This window comes from Talpa occidentalis, unplaced genomic scaffold, assembly GCF_014898055.3.
Source record: "Talpa occidentalis isolate TD23 unplaced genomic scaffold, MPIMG_talOcc4v2.1 talOcc4.9, whole genome shotgun sequence".
Lineage (NCBI taxonomy): Eukaryota > Metazoa > Chordata > Mammalia > Eulipotyphla > Talpidae > Talpa > Talpa occidentalis.
In genome coordinates this window covers 106890299-106907562 of record NW_023605305.1, presented here as the reverse complement: position 1 = coordinate 106907562, position 17264 = coordinate 106890299, and the positions used below count along the sequence as shown (strand labels likewise).

At 53.6% G+C, this 17264-nt stretch overlaps 1 protein-coding gene across 3 annotated transcripts in view; it reads right to left on the bottom strand.

Moving 5' to 3' along the window:
- SLC6A17 (solute carrier family 6 member 17) overlaps nucleotides 1-17264 on the bottom strand; it is a 45775-nt gene that overhangs the window by 19064 nt on the left and 9447 nt on the right. For all 3 annotated transcript variants that reach the window (XM_054691167.1, XM_037499123.2, XM_037499122.2), the window contains exons 2-6: nucleotides 10625-10995; nucleotides 6260-6417; nucleotides 4473-4599; nucleotides 3556-3737; nucleotides 1282-1392 (exon numbers count right to left, since the gene is read on the bottom strand). In XM_054691167.1, coding sequence (XP_054547142.1) covers nucleotides 1282-1392; nucleotides 3556-3737; nucleotides 4473-4599; nucleotides 6260-6417; nucleotides 10625-10910 — 864 coding nt within the window. In that variant the 5' untranslated portion in view covers nucleotides 10911-10995. The remainder of the gene's footprint in view (nucleotides 1-1281; nucleotides 1393-3555; nucleotides 3738-4472; nucleotides 4600-6259; nucleotides 6418-10624; nucleotides 10996-17264) is intronic.

Sequence of the window (17264 nt, the reverse complement as noted above, 5' to 3'; positions counted from 1 at the left end):
CACTTGCAGTTTTTTCCTTCCTTGTCTGATATCACAAGTTCACCGCCCGAGGCTCAGCGTCACACTCATGGCTCGGGAGACTCACAAGTGCTTCCTAAAAGTGGACCTTCATGGCTGCTCTCTAGAAACCTCAGATGTCATTTCCAAGAACATCACGGGCTAATTTATGCTCCAACAGGTGACTATGGAGTCATGTGTCTCCTGCCCCCAAATATCAGGAGTGGGTCACAGCTGCAGGGCAGGGGAGGCAGGAGGGAGTGGGGACTTCAACACCCTCTAGATCTGCATTGTTCTTCCTGTGTTTCAACTTCCTGATAAACACTCATATGTGCGGGCCCTTGTGTGTACATGTGAGCACATGCTGGATGGCGCTACTGAGCAGCAGGGTGGAGGGCCTCAGCCTGGTCTGGCAGGGATCTTATGCATGCCATGGACTGGTGTCTCATCAGGCCCCTACTGGTTGATCACTGATCAGCAGGCATTGATGGTGGACCCCAGCCTGCCCAGCCAGAGTTGTTAGTGTGCATCACTGGAAGCAGCTCGCAGGGCATGCAAGCTGGAAATTCTTATTCCACTGGAAATTCTTATTCCACAGCTGGCTCAGGCCAGCTGTGCCCAGTGGTCTGAAGGGGACGAGAGCAGCAGGCCACATGGTGAGCAGAGACCACCGTTTGGAAACAGGTTATCTTTAGGAAGCCTGTGCCTCTGCTGCTGCCCTGTGGGATGTGCCAGGTGGTCCTGCCCATCCTCCTCAGAGGGATGAAGAGAAGGCAGAGCTGGATTTGGTAAGGGTGAAATCACCCTCCAGGTGATCTACTGTCTTTAATAAAATAGTGACCTTGTTCCCTTCATTTGGGTACCAGGCATTTTCCTGGCTCCTATTCTCACAGCTACACCCATGAAATCCCCCAGGGCTCCCTACCCCCTGCTCCTGCCCCGCCCCCTACCCCACCAGCCAAACCTGACTTCCCACCATTGTTTTGAGCAGGCCCTGCACTTTTCTGGTCGTGCTCATTCAGTTCCCTTTGGCTGCCAAGTCCTACTGCTGCTCCCTGACTCCCACCTGCTCCCTAAGGTTAATCTCCCTTGTCATCTCCTCCCTAACATGTCTTCTGATTTCACTAAAATTGAGGTGATGTCCCTCTCCTGGGAACCTTGAGGGCAGGACCCACCCCTGCCTCCCACATATCCCTCCAAGGCCTGATACATAGCAGGTGTGCAAGAAGCTGACTTGCCCAGTGGGGCGTTGGTGCCCCCAGCGGCAGGAGCCAGGACCCTTACCTTTGGTGTGAACATGTGCAGGATGCCATCGACAGCCCCTCGCAGCAGCAGCCCCCGGACCAGAAAGCAGGCCAGCACCACATAGGGGAAGAGAGAGCTGAAGTACATCACCTGCAGAGAGGACAGGGACCCACTGTTACGCAGGGCCCCTCCTGCAACTGGCATCTCCCGCCCTGCTCACAGCTGGGGCACATAAGCCTCCTCTGATGGCAGCAGAGAGCAGAGCCCTGGAACCGCTGGGCACTGGGCCAACCCCACCGCATGCCTGGCCTCGAGCCAAGGCAGAAGCAGGAGCACAGACAAGCTGGAGTCAGCATGGCTGAGCCTGAGGCCGCTTCCCCCTTTTAAGGGCCGGTGCGGCTGGGCCCACAGCCTCCCCAGCCTTAAGGGCCGCCAAGGGGGCGAGCAGCCTTGGCTCTCTCCTCATTTTTCATGTTTCATGCCCGCTTTTCTGTCCTGACTCCAGTGGACCCCCCAGGCATCTTGCCCGTCTTCAGACCTCCTTTGACAGAGGCATCGGAAGGTTCTAGAAACAACTCCCAAGCAAAACATAAGAAAGCCCTGCCTCTGTGCTCACACACCGTGTGCTGTTTGCTCATGCATGTGTTTCTTGCATATTTTGCTTAGCCCCATGTGCCTGGCACAGAGCATCCCACAAAGATGTTCACAAAATGTTCGTGGCACTGGAACAAAAAGGGTATTTGAACAGGATGGTGCAGAGGTTAAGAGCCTGCGTGTTCAGACCTAGACCAGCTGATCCTGGCTCTCCTGACACCAGCCTGTGACCTTGGGCTATTTACCTGACTGCAATATGCTTCATTCCCTCATCCACAAACTGGGTATAGTATTTCTCAACTCATGAGTTTGCTGTGGACCAAATGTGTTCATCCACATGGCCGTGCCTAATAAGTACCACTAAGTGTCAGCTGCTATTTTAGCCCCTGGAGAAGGAAGAGGCATTGCCTGAGACCAGGCTACCTGTCCAGGGCTTAGCTTCCTGGCTCTGCGCATCTGGTCAAGAATGCAAGCCTCAGCCAGACAGCCAGGATTCTAGCTCCAGTTCTGGTGTAACAGGGTGGTCCCCAGGAAAGGGGGAGGTTCCAGGTTCCCTGCCCCACCCAAGGGAGGGTGGAGCTGAGCAGGGAGAGAAGAAGCTACAGAGGAGACTGAGGAAAGAAGGAAGCAGGATGGAGAGCCAGGAGGAGACTTGGAGGAGGCACATGGAGCCTAGAGACACGTGAAGAAACTACTCTTGTCTTTTGGTCGTGGACTGGGTGACACAGATGTGGGTGAGACCCGTGGGGAGGTGACAATGGCAGCTTTTATCTTGATGTTGATTTTGCTCTTTTCCTTCCGGGCTTGTCTGGTTGTTTCTGATCCTTTTCTGTGGGTCCCCACTGGAAGATGCTTTAGACTTGTGGCAGGCTTTGGGGCCTTGCTCTGGGCCAATCCCACTTGGGTGGACTTTTACCCACGAGGGGACGGGTCACTTTGGGTGCTTGATTTAGAAACTATATTCTTTGCCTTTCCTGTATTGTTTCCTAATTGTGTTAAAGATCCTTCCCATTAAAGTCTCATTTGTTTTGTGTTGATGCGGTGGATGGCAGAACCTATTTAGAGCAGACAGGTTTGGGGAGTCTGGGGTGCCTCTCTCCCTGCCTTGTAACACTGGGACTGACTGGCCGTGTGATCTCAGGTGAGGTACCTTGCCCTCACTGGCTGCAAGACAGGTAGATTTGGTTACAGGATCTCTGGTGTCCCTTCCAGCACCGGCAGGCCACCAACACTGATACGTGACAGAGAAAGGGCTCTATTTGAAGAGAATCTGAACTGCTAAGTAAACGTGTGGGGGTTTGGCTGCTCTGCACCCTCAGAGGTAGGTACAGAGCCCCTCGGTCTCTGAGGTCCCCTCACTCACAGCATCCACCTGTAACAGAGTGGGGCACCAAGCCTTGTAGTTGTAGACAGAATAAGCTGCTGGTTTTCACCAAAAATTGCTCAGAGCAGGCTGTTCTGGGGATTTTGCTTGGAACCAGAGGATCTAGATTTCCTTCTCTCAAAGTGTGCACAGCAGGCCCGAGTTATCCCAGCATGGAGCCAGCTGGGGGTTACAGCTGGGCTTCCCACAAACCCGCTCCTATTTCACCCCTGGTGCACAGGGACGAAAACTGCAGCAAGACCCAAAGCAGCCCACATGGGTGACCCAGAGTTCTTAGCCCCCTGCCCTCTAAGCTTTTCTGCTGACCCCTGTGAGTCTGGTGCACCCCAACTCACCTTCCCCGAAGACTGGATGCCTTTGACGACGGCCATGCCCACAATGCTCCAGGCCACAAGGAGGCACAGGGTCATCTTCCAGTTGAGGCCCCCACTCTCTGAGATGGAGTTGGAGATGTCCAAGGCCTCTCGGTACCAGAAGTAGGTAGTGGCTGAGCTCTTCTCACACTCCGCTTCCACCACTGGAGCAACAGCAAAGGCCAAAGGCCTTAGTGGCACCCCCTCTGCCAGACCCCACCATGGTAGCAGGGACTGAGGGGCGGCTGAGAGTGGGCTACAGGGAGGGGCTGTGCTCGTTCTGGGTTAGCCACTACCTAACAGATGCTGAGGACCCCCCCCCCCCGGGCTCCTGATGGGACCTGAGAGATTCCAGGACACAGCGAGCTGGCTCAATTCCCACCCCCAAATCATCCATGGAGGGCAGGACGGGCTGGGCAGAACTGGTATAAAGACCTCCCAAAGTTCCTTGGAAAAGCTCCTGAACTGGGGGCTGGAGACTCCAATTCCCATCCCAGATCCTTGATCAAATCAGGGGTGTGACTATGGGGAAGTTGCTTCTGGGCCTTATTTTACCCATATGAGACGTGGGATGCGTCATCCAACACTTTATATTGATAGATGCAAATCAAGGCTGCTTCTGGATAGGATGGTATTGGAGTAACCCAGGGAGTGTAGTGATAACAACTAAGCAAAAGTCACAGTTTACCCGCTCACTATTTCATTCAATTTCCTTAAGAACCGGGAGGGGCAGACCAGCAAGAGACCATCAGGATCAGAGAGGCAGTGGCTTAACCAAGGTGACACAGCAAATGGCTGAAATCCCAGCCTGTGCCTAAGCCTCTCAGGCTCTCTGGACTCCTTCCTGGGACCGGGCTGGCTGGAAACCCCAGCAGGGTCCTCGGGGGAGCCATACTTACCTGCCATGGTCCCATTCCTGACAACAGGACATTCACTCCAGGGCAGAGGGTACTGGAAGGACTTGAAGAAGTAGAAGATACTCCACCCGATGATCACATTGTAATACAGCCCGACAAAGAGGCAGACCTGAGGATGGGGGTCCACAGGAGGGAGGGGTCAAGGAGGCTGGGGGCACCCCGCCCCCAACGCCCACCAAGGGGCTTGGAGCAGGAGGGGGAGGAGCAGGGATGAGAGTAGGCCTCCTCCAAACCCTCCCTTCATCTGGTATTCAGAGAATCCACAGAGGAATGTCTCAGATATTAAAGCTCTCTCCTTTAAGCAATAAACTCCTAAAACGCTAATCCTTTCCAGTCTGAAATTCTAGGACACTTAAAGCATTTCCCCATCATTTCCTGATGACTCAGGATCACAATTCCAGAGCTGCCCCCCAGAACTAAGGAGGCAGGGACTGCTTTGGACCCCCGACTGGTGGATGCTCCTTATTGGTTCCCTATGTCCTCCTCTTCTCTCAGGACACCCCTCTCTCCTTGCTCCTGTCAGCAGCCTGTCTCCAGAAAGATGTCGCGTCTCATTTCTTGGAGACATGATCACTGACTAGCCCTGGTGGAAATATATTTAAAATAGGAGTGTATGAAATCTGACTGAGGGCCCGAGGTTTCTTTAACAGCAATCATTTTCCGTGAAGGGATTTACTGCATCCACTCTGGGTGTTTCCAGGCCCTTCTATCTCCGGGGCAGGGCTATGTTAGGGCCCATGGCAAGAGGTTCGGGGTGAGGATCCTTTGCTTCAAATTCCCCAGAGCCCCAGTGTGCAGGCGCAGACGCTCCTGCAGCCTGCCATGTGGGGAGTAGAGAGAGATGCCCACCTCCTTTCTTTGGGTGCTTTCAGTCCCAGGGGAGACGCACTCACACGCAGGTGATGCTCCACCAGACCCAGCAGACGGCTGTGTTCAGTCGTGTCCCCGTGCAGAGGGCCCAAAGACAGGGCTGCTCTGACCCTCTCCTGGGCTTTGCCTGAGCCAGGTTCAGGCTGCGCCCCCCCCCCCCCCCCCGCCAGGGGTGACAGAGTCCTCAGTTCCTTCCAGAGTCAGTCCTAGGTGTGGGCGTGGGCACCTGCGGTTCGCCCCTAAAGGAGGCTCAGTTTCCTTACCCAGAGCGCTACTCCTGGCCTCATCTGTGGCCCGATGGATGAGCTGAAGCCCTCACAGAGATCCCCATCCAAGTCAGGGGGTCCCCTGTCTCCCACTGTTCCAAAGCCTCGCCCCCTCCAGCGTGGCCTCAGGCTCCTGCCTCAGTCCTTTTCCAGCCCTGCTCGCAGGCACAGCAAAATGACAAAATGACATGGAGCCCTCAAGCCCCAGGGCTGCCTTTTCCTCTGCCATCCACTTGCCAGTTAAAACCCTCTTTAACCAAAGCAAGAGGAAGGGCCTCTTCATGGAGGCCTGGAGAGCCGACGGGCTGGTGAGCAGAGCAGGGATCCAGGGTGGTCCCCATGTCCCAGCAGAGCGCCTGCTGAGACGTCCCCCATCTGCCCTTGTGAACATGCCCCAGCCTTTCCTCCTTAGCATAATTCCAGATATTGCAGCCTGCTTTGGGGGTGCTGCCAACTTGCAGCTTAGAAAATATGTGGTGCTGAGATACCAGCTGGAAGTAATTCTCACTTGAGAGCCCCCCTCCCCTTCCTTGACCTGGTCCAGGATTCTTTGATTCCTGCACCCTCCTTCCCAGCATCCAAGAGTGGCTCAATGCCCTCCCGGTTGGTGCCCAAGGTCAGCCCCCGACTCACTATGCAGCTGGAGAAGCCGATGCCTCCCAGGCGGGGGCACACGTAGTGCCACACACCAATGCTGCCGCGGCGGATCCTCTGGCCCACAGCCAGCTCCAGGAAGAAGAGGGGGATCCCAATGATGATCAGCAGCACCAGGTAGGGCACCAGGTAGGCACCTGGGAAGAAGGGAGGATGTCAGAGGGAGACAAGCCTGGCAACGAGGGTCAGAAGAGGGGTGTCCTACAGACCTGACCACATCACCCATCATCCTCAAACTGCCACCAGCCCTGTGTCCCTCCAGGAATGGTCTGGCTCACCTGGGTGACCACCATGTACTGGCTAACCTGACCAGAAGTGCGAAGTGCCAACTACCTCCCACTCACTCACGAGGACAGACTCAGAGACAGACAACATCACGCCTCCCAGGAATTCACATGTCGAGTCACACGCAGACACACTCATCTCGTGCCATCCTCTGTGCATCCCTGCTCACTCCACTTCCTGCCCAAGAGAGGAACCCCTCACCCCAAAGGAGAAGGTCCCTGCTCACTCGCCAACTCCCCCCCACCGCAACCCAGGCACAGACCCCAGACACAGTCCTCGAATCTAAACTAGATGCTGACACAGCAGCCCAGCAGCCCCAGGGAAAAGGAGCCTGGATGCTCTCCAAGAAGACAGGGACTGGCCAGCATCGCCATTAATCCACAGCTAATTGAGGGGAACGGGAGAGAAATTAGCAGTTCAGGAAAGCGTAACCTGGAGGATCATAAAGGAAAGACTTAGATCTCGCCAAAGATTCCAGATGACAAATTAAAGGCACTGTCCCGGGCCTCACTGCAGATGCAATCTCGATTCCAAGTGACAGGGCATTTAGCAGGAGAATTAAAGCCGAGTCTGGATACAGACGAGTGCTCCCGCCAAGGGCCGTGCCAAGCACCTGGTCCTATTAGCAACACTGTCGGCAAGCCCTGCCTGTCTGTCAAATGGTGTCAAGCCAGCCCCGGCCACCAGCACCCTCATGGCCACCTAGCACCCCCAGACCAAACCTCGAAAGCTGGGACTATCTGGCAGACCCCCAGCCACACTGTTCTGCCTTCCATAATGTGACCTCCCCCCAGCTCCCCAGAGTGTGCCCGATATGCCAACAAACCCAGGGGATGGGACCTCTCCTGGGCACAGGACCTGGCACATGACAAGTCAGCGGTTTATTCCAGGTCTGCTCTGTGCCAGGCATGTATGTGCAGAGGGGGCTTGGAGGAAACAGTAGGCAGAGACCCTATGCCGGGCAAGCTCGCAACCTGGAAGCCAGGACCCCCGGACTCACACGAGCAACATCAGAGCGTGTTGTATACACACAGTCACAAGCAAACGTTACACAGCACCCACGGGGCACACACATCCTGAGGGGGTCGGGGTCCAAAGCAGTTAATCAGGAAAAGCTTCCAGGGAAGGCAGCAAACTGAACCTTCTCCAACAGCATCAAGGTCATTAACGCATGTGCACACAGGCACAGGCCCCCCCCAATCCCCCCATCCTGGAATTCAAGTCTCTAATCAGCTTCCCAGCAAGGTGCCAAAGCCCTGAGGACATCTGATCTTTTAGCCTCTTTTCTCCCTTGAGCTCAGACTTAGGAGTGGAAGAGGAGGAAGTAATGGACAGGAAGGCAAAGGGACGCAATCCCACTGGTTTTGGCTTTGCCTGCCTGTCTTTGGGTGGGGCAACACGTGGAGGTGGACCTCAAGGTGTCAGAGAAGCTGGGTGGCATCTCCCATGGATGTGTCTCTCCTCTCCCCAAAGATCCCGGGAGCCACACCTCAGGGGGCCCCGGGGCACCCACCTGACTTGGGCTCCCCACCCTTCCCAAGTATGAGCTAATGACAGTGTGGGGGTGGGGGGTTGTGGTCTGCTATGCAGAAGTTTTAATTAATCAGAGGGGTTTTTTCACCCCTTGTTGAAATCATTTGGAAAGGCTTCCTCTTCCACCTTCGAAAATTCAAATTGGGGACACAACTGAAGGCTGTCCTTTGATGTCTTGGTGGCTTGGGGTTCTCTCAGCTCTCTGAATAGCTGAGACACCAGGAAACAGCAGAACGTGGCTACAGAAAATTGGAGGCCCGCGTCTCTGAGGTTCGAGACTCTCTAACAGTCTGCCTTGGTCTATCTATGCTGTGAGTCTTGCTATCTCTGGGCTTTGGAAGTCCACTTTGGCCTCAGCCTATTTGATGGGCACTGACTAGGGGTTAGGATGCAGAGCCTCCTGGGCTGGAATCCTGACTGCCGCTTTCAAGCCGTGTGACTTAGGGCAAGTGACTTGATCTCTCAGTCGCTGTTCTGTCATCCATGTAAAGCGGATGAAAATGGGGGATAGGATACAGAAAGGGTCATTTCATATTCTTCATGGCTTCAGGGCCATTCTGAGGGTTAATGAGTAACTTGCCCACAGAGGGACTCAATGTTAACATTTGCCTCTTTCTCAAAAAATGAACAGGAGAAAAAAAAAAAGACAAGTGGAGAGAATGGGGAATAAAGAAACTGTCAGCATCTGCTGGAGCTAAGCAGAGATCCTGGGCTCCCATCCGGGTTAAGCAAAGTGTGACTGGGTCACCCCCAACTCAAACCACAGAGCTTTGACTCTCAGACCAAATAGCTGTCTCCTGCCCATGATCATCACCCTTCTTCCAAAAAATAACATTTAAAATGACTTACTAGAAAGCCCATAAATATATAGGAGAGGTAAAGGTAGAATCAAAGGGCATTCTGGCAATCAGAGAGGATAGAAAAATGAAGGCAGAAATGTGGACCGGAGAGCTCAGAATCCCAGAGCTGACGAGGCTTTTCTTCTGGGGGCTGTTGGTGATGTCTGGTGCCATGGAGACTGTCTGGCAACCCTGGGAACGGCTGACTTTGGCGAGAACACTGCCTTGGAGGGTGGGGGGCAAGAGAGGGACTCTGTGATGCAGCACTGAGCACCAGGCTCATCTTCAGGTTCATCTAAGTCACAAAAAGGAAGTTGGAGGTTCCCAGCTAGAGCCCCCAAATTGGATATGCAAAGCTGTCGCGGGGGCTCTGGGCTCTGTTCAGCACCTCGCAGCTGAAACACAAGGAAACCATGCTCATCTATTTGTATCTTTGCTTTGAACTGGTGTTAGGTCAACTCAGTGACCTGGACCTGGCCATGCCATCCAGACCAAAAGCTCTGTTGGCACTTATTTATTTATTGGGAGAACAGAATATTTCAAAGATGTGCTAATTCAACCTGCAGGCTCAGTGAGTGTTCGCACTACCCGCCTTCCAGTAGAAACTGCAAAGAAGGCAGAGCCTCCAGTTAGTCTCTCTTTTCAGCCAGAGACAGAGAGTGTCCCAGAGACAGAGTGTGTCAGAGAGGAGGGAGTCTCCCCAATGGGACTGTCCCTCTGGGAGAGGTTCCAGGGCAGCAAGAGTCCCACAGAGCAGGAAGGGAAGGAGCAGGGCTAAAACATACCCCAGGCAGTGGATGTGCTTAGGCTGGAGGGAGGTGAGGTGATCCCTAGGCCCGACTCGCAGGAGCCCAGCAGCTCTCCCCTGGCTCAGATCTCACTCCCAGGCCCAGAGGTCTCAGCTTATAAACTGGAGGTTTTCAGTTTACTGCGTTTTTCTTTGTTTTTATATCCTGGTTTCAAAGCAACTTGCTTTCGGAACATTCCAGCCTGCCTTGGTGGTGCTGGGGGGATCAGGCCTGGGAGTTGGACGTAGGGAGTAGAAGAGATTTGATAGCAGGGGATTCCTCTGGGGGATTCAAACTCAGGGGGCAGAGTGAGGGGGCCTTTCTCCCCAGGAGACCCAGGGCATGGTGATAAAGGCTCAGGTCCGGGGCCAGGATTCCCAGATTCATCCAGATGAAATGGTGCTTTGGTAATTCCAAGATGCTCAAATATTCACGGTTTTATGTATTTCCAGCTAATGCCAGGTAAATGCTAGAACAGTGCTCAGCACCTAGCAAGCATTTAGTAAAAGGGACCCAGCTGCTCCTCACTGAGGCAGGGTTCAGTATTCCATATGTAAAGCTCATTTACTTCTCCCCACTCTGGGAGGCAGGAGCTGCTATTATTACCACCCCTCCCACCTTCCCAATGAGGAGCAGAGAGGCACATAGAGATCAAACAACTCGCACACGGCCCCAGAGCTGACCTGCAGGGCTGGGGGGTGAAGGCAGGCAGCCCAGGTCAGAACCACACTCTTGGCCACCAGCCTTTTCTGTAGCTGTTCACTGTTAGCTGTTTCAGGGGAGTCTCCCTGGGGGTCTGAACTCCAGACTACAAAGCTATGAAAAGGGATCCTCCTTTTCACCTCTCAGTCCAGCCCACCTGGCTGACACCCCCAGGGACCAGCAGGACCGCCTCTTACCGCCTCCATTTTTCTGGCACAGGTAGGGGAACCTCCAGATGTTGCCCAGGCCCACGGAGAAGCCGATCTGGGCCAGGATGTACTGCAGCTTGCTGTTCCAGGCAGGCCGGTCCTCTGCGTCCAGCTCCTCCTCCGCGGCCTTCTGCTTGCCGCCTGCCTCGCCAGCCATGTTCAGGACACTCTGCTTATAGTCCACCGGCTCCTCGAGGGCCAGCAGGTCGGCCACCGACTCCGTGACATGCTCACTGCTGTGCTCTCGCTGGGTCACCTTGCTGTTCTTCGGCATTGGTGCCACCTGGGCCCACAGCCCTGCTCCCCACACACAGAGAAGGAGGGACTTGGCTGTCGTCAGCTCTTGCTCATCCAGGGACCTGTGAAAACAGGGGAGCGGGAGAGGATCAGCCACACCAGAACACAATACAAATCAACTCCCATTTACACACTCGGGCTGGCTGGTGCCTGGACTATGGAGCTCACCTTCCTCCCCATCAGGGGAGTGGGGGGTCCCCATCAGGGGAGTGGGGTGCTAGGGACCTCAGTTTTCCCATGGGCTTTACCTGAGCATCCGCAGAAAAGTAAACCTAGTGGGCAGAAGAGGTAAAGTCCCAAACAAGAGCGGTCCATGATGAAATTTCTCCCTTTCATAACCGCAAATCCTAGAGTGTTCCAGAATGTCTGGAGACCCTACAGCCTTCCCTGCCCCTCCCAGGGTAGCTCCGGCTCTGGCGAGTCCTCACCTCTGTATTCTGTTTGGGCACGTCCACCTTGTGGGGCCCCGGGCAGCCAGCACCTGCCTCTTTTAAGGTCTCTCCAGTTCATGAACCAGAAGCTTCCTGGGGAGCTTGTTAGAAACACAGAATCTCAGGCCCACCCTCCCCTACTGAATCATTCTCTATTTTTAGAGGATCCCCAGGTGATTCAAAAGCACATTACATTTTAAGGGGCGAGAAAAAGGCTAGAGCTCTCACCACGAGTCGTGGACACAAGCTCCTAATGCTCCAAGCAGGAGCACTGACTGGGCTCAGCCAAGGATTCTGGCACTAAAAGCCCATGAGGCGTTTGCTTGGTGCCAACAAATCCTGGGTGATTGCTCAGCACTGACATTATCTGCAGGCCACTGCAGCCAAGAGCCAGTTCTCCATCCTTCAGTGACAGTTTTACAGCAGATAATGTCTGCACAACACGGTCAGGGAGGCCAAACCCTCCCTGCTCCTGCCATCCCTCATCCATCTTTCCTGCTTTCCCTTAAAGAAATAAAGGCCCAGGAAAATGAGGCCTTGAAGGATCCCAACATTCTGTATTTCAAGACATTTTCTCATTAAGGGGAGGCTGGAGGATTTAAAATTAAACACACAAACACTCCGGCCAGCCCTTTCTAAGGATGCTGCATCTTTCTAAGAATGCAAATTACCAAGCTCTGTGATTACTTTACTAAGGGAAGGAGCTGCCTCTGGAAGCCACACTCCTGTCTGTTCTCCTGCGGGCCCCCTGAGCAGCCTGGGCGAAGTCACTGTGCAACAGAAGCGTGCAGGACTGCCTGTCCTGCTGGACTTGACCCAGCCTCCTGGCTGACTCCAGCAAAGACCTCCCAGGGGACCTGGCTGCAGGGTCCTCTTACATATGTGATAAAGCTGGGAGGGCTGGCAGGTGGGGCTGACTGTCCACACTGGTGGCCGAGGGTAGCCACCTGCCTCAGAAGCTTGGATCATATCAGTGGGTGACACCTGTCTGCCCTCTTCATTAAAAGGGGATATGGGTCCTTAGTGACTGTCCCCTCGCACCCAAGGAACAGGACCTTGGAATTTGGAGTCACTGGGGCAGAACCAGCTTGCCTAAAAGACCCAGAATTCCCTGTAAGAAATGAAGCTCTGGTTGAACTCCAAGGTGGGTCAGTTGAACATCCCTGTGACATGGAGGGTGCCTCAATGTGACCCTCAATTCTCAGCCTCCCCTGGGCTGCTGTGCTGTCCCTGCCCCTAGGAACTGTGTGCCAGGAAGCCTATGTTCTTTCCTGGCTGCCAGGATGAGCCCCTGCCCACATCAGCAGGTCCCTGTCCCTAGGACACACATATGGAGAAAATCCAAGGCACACACAACGGCTTAAGCTGACATCCTGCCCTATAGCTTACAAGATCTTCGATTCCACAACTAGGTACCTCCCCAAGATTATAAAAGCACTAATTTGAAGGGAAATATGCATTCCTATGTTTACTGCAACACTGTTTGCAACATATTACAAGCTATGGAAATAACCTCAGTGCCCCAAGACAGATGAGTGGATCAGGAATATGCAGTATACATACGAATGGAATACTACTCAGCTGTAAAGAAGGATAAACTCTTGCCATTTGTAACAACATGGGTGGAACTGGAGGAGATTATGCTAAGTAAAATAAGTCAGAAGGAGAAAGATAAATACCAGATGGTGTCACATAAGTGGAATATAGAGAAACAAAATAAAGGGTCAAATAAAACCTAACCAATAACAAACACTAGAAATTTGACTATAGAACTGGGTGTGGGGAGGGGACAGAACAAAGTGGAGAGGGAGCACAATGGACTATGGTGGAGGCCTGTGGGTGTTTCGGTGTGGGGGTGTGGTATGGTATGGTAACAACACCTAAGGGGGGAGATCTTGTACCTTTAAATCACAAGCAATATTGTAAACCATTGTGACCTTTTAAAAATCATGAACAGTAAACAAAACAGTAAACAAAAACAAACTAAAACTGGGGAGAAGGGTGGGAATCCTCTGGAGTCTGCAATCACTGGGGTGCCTTGGCACAGAATCGCTTTCCAGCTACCCTGCCTGCAGTGGGATGGGATCAGAACAATCTGCGATACATTAGGTCTGATTTACTGCTCATCCTCCCTCAGCTGGAGAAAACCAAGGGGATTCCAGCAAGTCTGCAGAATTTATATTGATGCTGACCAATTGGAGAACATGCTTCTCCATAAATAGCTTGATGAGTGGCAGCTCTGGTCACCAACGTGGGAAAAGTCTTGTGGGGGAGGGGAGGGAGAAGGTATGATTGTAACGAGGAGGACTCAAGGACAAAATCAGCACATTCTGTGAAGTCAGACAAGGATACCTGCTCAGCATCATGGAAACCGCAGGCATCAATAAGAGCTGCTTCCTCCTCCTGAGACTCCCCTACTGTGCATGCGCATCCTGCGTTGAGGGACAGGACCCAGGGCCTCCTGTGCCATCAAGGTTGCAGGACGCACAGTGCTGATGCCAACTTGCAAGCCGAGGCATTGGACAGCAAACTTCTGTGCCAGTGAACATGCTCACAGTCTGACCCTGGGAATGTTGAGGCTTGAGGGACCCTAGCAACGTTCTCATTTTATACGTGAGAAATCTAATGCGGGATAGGAAATGAATTGTCCCCAGGCACAGGGTCAGACTCAGCATGGGGTGGAAGACAGGGCAGCCATGTGGACAGCACGGGCTTTGAAATCAGGCCTGGTTTTGAGAGCTCCCACTTCATTCGTGCACGCCCTCTCTCACTAACTCAACACACATCTGAGTGCCTTCCCTGCACCAGCCTCTGGTCTTGGTGCCAGAGACACAGCAGAACACTAAATAAACAAGGTGTTTCCTCTGTGGAGTTGATAGAGAGTTGATACTAGAGTTTATAGTGGAAGAGACAAATGCTGACGAAAGGACCAGCTATAATATAATAGCCAGTGGTGATATATGCTATAAAGAGAAATAACATGGTGAGTGGTGTGGCCCAAGCTGGAGGGCTGCTCCACTGAAGCAGGGAAAGGCGTCCCTGCAGAGGCCCAGCTGAGCAGAGGCTTGTGGAGTGAGTGGGAGAATGAATGAGTCAATCGGTGGCCTGGGAGTGGGAGCTATCAAGCCCAGGCCTGTCTGTTTCAAAGCCCGCGCCCTAACGACTGCAGGTTGGGTCTGTGGTGCTCTGGGTAAGCTGGGAAGACACCTCATTTTAATTAATAAGCATCAGTCCCCTTGTGGGTAAATAGGTTCTAATTCAAGATGGTCCCCCCTCCCACAGAGAGCTGTCATGACAATTCAGTGCCTAGACAAGGTGCTGAGCACAGTGCCCAGCACTGGGAAGCTGCTTCCTGGACGGCCCTTGGGATTTGCTTCTGCTCCCCATGCTCATATATGGTGGCGGCAGCTCCCTCTTCTCCTCGGGAAGGGCCAGAGTAATTTTGCTGTGAGAGAAGGGGTGGGGAGTCATCTCATCCATTTTTGTTGGAGAGAATCAGCACCAACCTAGGGCAGCACCCCACAAGTCCAGTACCACTCCCCTCACCCCAGAGCCAGGGAAGCAGGTAAACCCTGCGCAGCTCTAGGTCTTAGGTCCCAAAGATCAGCAATATTCTTTTTTTTTTTAATTTTTTAAATATTGACATATTTATGCATATAAGAGCTGGGGTGCAGGCCAGAGATGCAAGGGGTGAGAGGAGTGGCCAGAGACAGAGTGGGGAACAGAACAGGTGGATCCACTGAAATACACTGCTGAGGGGAGCAGCAGGTGAGACAGGAGAGGTCTGCTGCGCCATGTGGATCAGCTCCCTGGCTGGGGATTGAACTGGTACTGCAGTGGCTGCGGATAGCGTTATAGTGCTGAGACTTAACCCCTTGCACCACCAGGGAGGCCCCTAGCACTATTCTTATTAATTAAAGCCATGACCTCTATTAAAGGCTACCAATAGTATTAATTCAACTACCACTCAAATTTGTAATAGTTTGAAACCTTTTAAAATCACTTTTTACACAGTCTACAGGCTGTATGGGGCCGTGATTCTGCATAGGAATCAGACTGCCTGGCTTCAAATCCCAGCCTCACTGATAACGTCAGGCCCGGCCTGGCCGGCGTCCTAACCTCCGTGAGCTTCAGCTGTCAACGGAGGCGCCAAGAGTACCCACCTCACAGCACTGTGGAGAATAGGCTGCACAGATCTCCAAAGGGTGCAGCACCCAGTAAAAGCTCACAGATATTGCCTCTTCACCCTCGCTGGGAGAGCATGCTAGGCAGCAGGGCAGCAGGGCCCCGGGGGTGCACTGCGTGGCTCTCGTCACACAGCTGTCAGCACCCAAGTCTCCTCGATCCTGTGCACGCTCCATGTTTGCAAAGAAGAGGGGCAGCAGCGACTCAGAGTAACACTCACTGCCCCCAACCCCTAGGACCCTGAAGCTTGGAGTCCCTGGAGGGCAGAGGTCAGCTTTCAGACCAGGGCATGGGAATGCACCCAGCCAATGACCCCTGGGACTGCCTGGGACACTCATTACTGCCCAGAAAGAGCACCAGGCTCAGAGGGCAGAGTCCTCTGCGCCCCTGCCTTTGTGGGCTGTGGAGCCAGCCATGATCCAGCACCAGGAGGCCAACAGGTGCCTGCCCTAAGCAACCACCAACCACCCTACAGAGTGGGACCACCGCCCTGACCTCCCTGGGCCTCAGTTCCCCTGAATGCAAAGTAGGTTGGTCTGGACGATCTCTAAGGTCCCGCTCAGATCTGCGTATGTTGAGGGAGCGTGGCCCCTCAGCACTCGGGTGTGAGTAGTGTGTGACCTACTCCAGGCACTGCGGCTGCGGGTCCTTGGGCCTGCCCGGGCCCTGCACTGAGCTCACTGGGTGTGGCAGGTCGCGCTGACAGCCCGCCCAGCAGTACACTGATTATGCCCCTGTAGTAGCTGAAGTGGGTTGTAAAGTTGCTTACACGAGCATGTCAGATGATGAAATTCCAGGGTGCTGTCTGAAAGGAATGCTTCAATTACTTACAGCACAATGCAGAGGGGCTCAAGCCGAGAAAGCCCTCCGTGCCAGATCTGTCACTTAGCAACAGACGCAGCTCGGGGCTCAGAATAGCACATGGGGTGGGGGAAGCAGGACTGAGTGAGTGAACTGTGAATCCTCTTAAAAAGAGAAAAAATAGTGCGACTAGGAGGCAGACAGGTAAAAATATCTCCTGCCAGAGGACTGATGGGTCCACAACAATTTTTCAAGCACAGAACCTGGCAGTGGGCCCCAGGTGGGGGAGGTGCTCACCCTGCGGCAGGGCGCCCTGCGCCTGGAGCGATAGCTCGGCCCACAGTAACCAGAGAAGGGGGCCTTCTGGAATGCTGAGGCCAGCCCCTCTGACCCATCTCCTGGGGCTGGGGGCGTCTCTTGCTTGGGAAGGTTATACCAAGTAACTCAAGGGAATCACTTATTTTGAGTCAGACCCACCTGGAGCCGAGTGCAGAAGTCGCCACCTGTGGGAAAGCAGGGAGCAGGCGACCACAGACCCCAGGGTACCCCACATGAGGAGCCTGGCTTGACCACGCTTGTGTCTCATGGGTCTGGAAAGAATGTTCTGCATTCCAAAGTGCAAATTCACAACAAGGGAGCCCTGAAGAGCCCCCAGAGATGGAGAGCAGGGGGAGAAGCCAGATCCCTTGGCCTTGAACCTTGGTCCATCTGAGACCAAGGAAGCAAGGTCAGGCTCCCTTTCACTCAGAGAACCCAACAGCTTCCTGATTTTGCTATGACAGGTCTTTGAGGCCCAAACAGTTCTCCTAATTACCTCAGAGCCTCTGGGCTTGCACTCAGCCCAAAACAGGTGGCACCATTATTACAGACATGATTGTCCTCCAAATTATTTTTAATTGTTTTCCTGAAACCAC